At 54.2% G+C, this 1630-nt stretch overlaps 1 protein-coding gene across 1 annotated transcript; it reads right to left on the reverse strand.

Annotated features, from left to right (window-relative positions):
- Positions 1-271: 271 nt before the first annotated feature.
- Positions 272-1006, reverse strand: LOC136827824 (keratinocyte proline-rich protein-like). The gene has a single exon (XM_067085285.1). The coding sequence runs from the start codon at positions 1004-1006 to the stop codon at positions 272-274; it is 735 nt and encodes a 244-aa protein (XP_066941386.1).
- Positions 1007-1630: the final 624 nt, after the last annotated feature.

A 1630-nucleotide genomic window follows, 5' to 3' on the forward strand; every position in this document is an offset into this window, starting at 1 on the left:
CCTATGGGATTTCCTCCACGGACCTCTCCTACTGTGATGATTTTTTTCGGTCGGGGGAAACGGTGGAACCAAACCCTGTGGGGGGATTTGGAGTACCACCTGTGTCGGCTCCTTTGGCAGTGGACACAGGGACTTTCTTTGACAACTCGACCAAGATCCTTCACAGTTCCGTGAGTTCATTGGCCAGTTGTGAATTGGCTGAATCATTACTCATGGGCGTGTCAGCGGCAGGCTGAGACAGAGGGGAGGCAGTCGGGAGGGGCGTGAGAAACTACCAGGTAGGGATGACCAGCTCTGGCACGGGTTGCGAGGCCACACCTTTGGGCAAGCTTCCGCTATGGTCTGGAGGACCCGCCTCTCGTACCGGCATCGGTAACGGTGCCAAGCCGGGCGGTGGGAGGGGTTCCGGACTGGGATCTCTCGAATGTAGTTCATGGGCGTGCTCTGGCACTGGCACTAAGGCAGGGCCAGGCACTAATGATGGACCCAGAGGTTTCTCGTCGTTGGAAACAGACGGAGATGGGCACTGCTCAGTGCCATCAAGCAGCGCTGGCAGTGATTTAGAATTAATTTTGGGATCTCCCAGAGGAGGATTGATTTGGTGCCTTGGCACTGGCACTGGCACTGACATAGACTTTGGGATTTTCTCGCCGTTCTGGGAGGATGGAGCTTGGCACTGCTCAGTGCGCTCAAGTGGCACTGGCAATGACTGAGATTTATTTTCGGGATCTCCTGGAGGGAGATCGAGTGGGCTCCGCGGTACTGGCGCTGGGGCAGTGCTGGGCACGGGAACGGGATCGGGAAGCGATCTCGGTGGAGGGCAATCCTTTAGTTGAATTTTATTTGGGGAATTTGGACCCCTGGATTTCTTCAGCTTGGAGGGGGACGGGAAGTCCTGTCCCAGGATGAGGTCATAACCGCCAGGAATGGAGTTGGCTATGGCAAGATTGTATATTCTTGAGGCATGAGGTCTTGTGACTCTCAGCCTAACAGTAGGGAGTATCATTTTGAATTAATTTATTCCCTCGAGTGTGATGAGTTTCCATCGATTAACATTAACTCCATAAGGGATCTTATCTTCCCTTATGAGGGAAATTTGGGCGCCAGAGTCGTCAAACGCTGTGACCTGGCATGCAATGTTGTTGCTTTGAGGGGTGCCAAATATATGGGACCTTCTGCGGGAGGGCCTAGAGTTGTTGGATTCATGACTGCTAAGGCAAGGGAAGAAGTATTTGATTTATTAGGGCATTTCGCCCATTGGGAGGAGTGTTCATAAATTTTACACACAGAGCAATAGCTCCTGCTGTGGTCCTCATTACGGGCGTCCCGGCGGGGTGTGACTCCTCCTACTGGAGGTGCCCAGGCTGACGTGGATGGCGGGGATTTCCCTGCGGAGGTTGGTGAGAGGGAGCTGTAGGCCGATTTCGGCACTGATCGGAGGAGTGCCCCGGTTTCTTGCAATGGCTGCGCACCACTGGTTTGCTGGGATTCCCACTCTTGGGGGGAGCTGATCCACCCAGGAAGGATGGGGGTTAAATCCTCCTCCCCATGGTTCCCTCCTGAGGGTGGTGGGTATCCCACATATCTACTATTCAGCAACACTCAGTGAGGGTGGCAGGTGCCTTCTCTG

This window comes from Macrobrachium rosenbergii, chromosome 42, assembly GCF_040412425.1.
Source record: "Macrobrachium rosenbergii isolate ZJJX-2024 chromosome 42, ASM4041242v1, whole genome shotgun sequence".
In the NCBI taxonomy this organism is placed as follows: Eukaryota; Metazoa; Arthropoda; class Malacostraca; order Decapoda; family Palaemonidae; genus Macrobrachium; species Macrobrachium rosenbergii.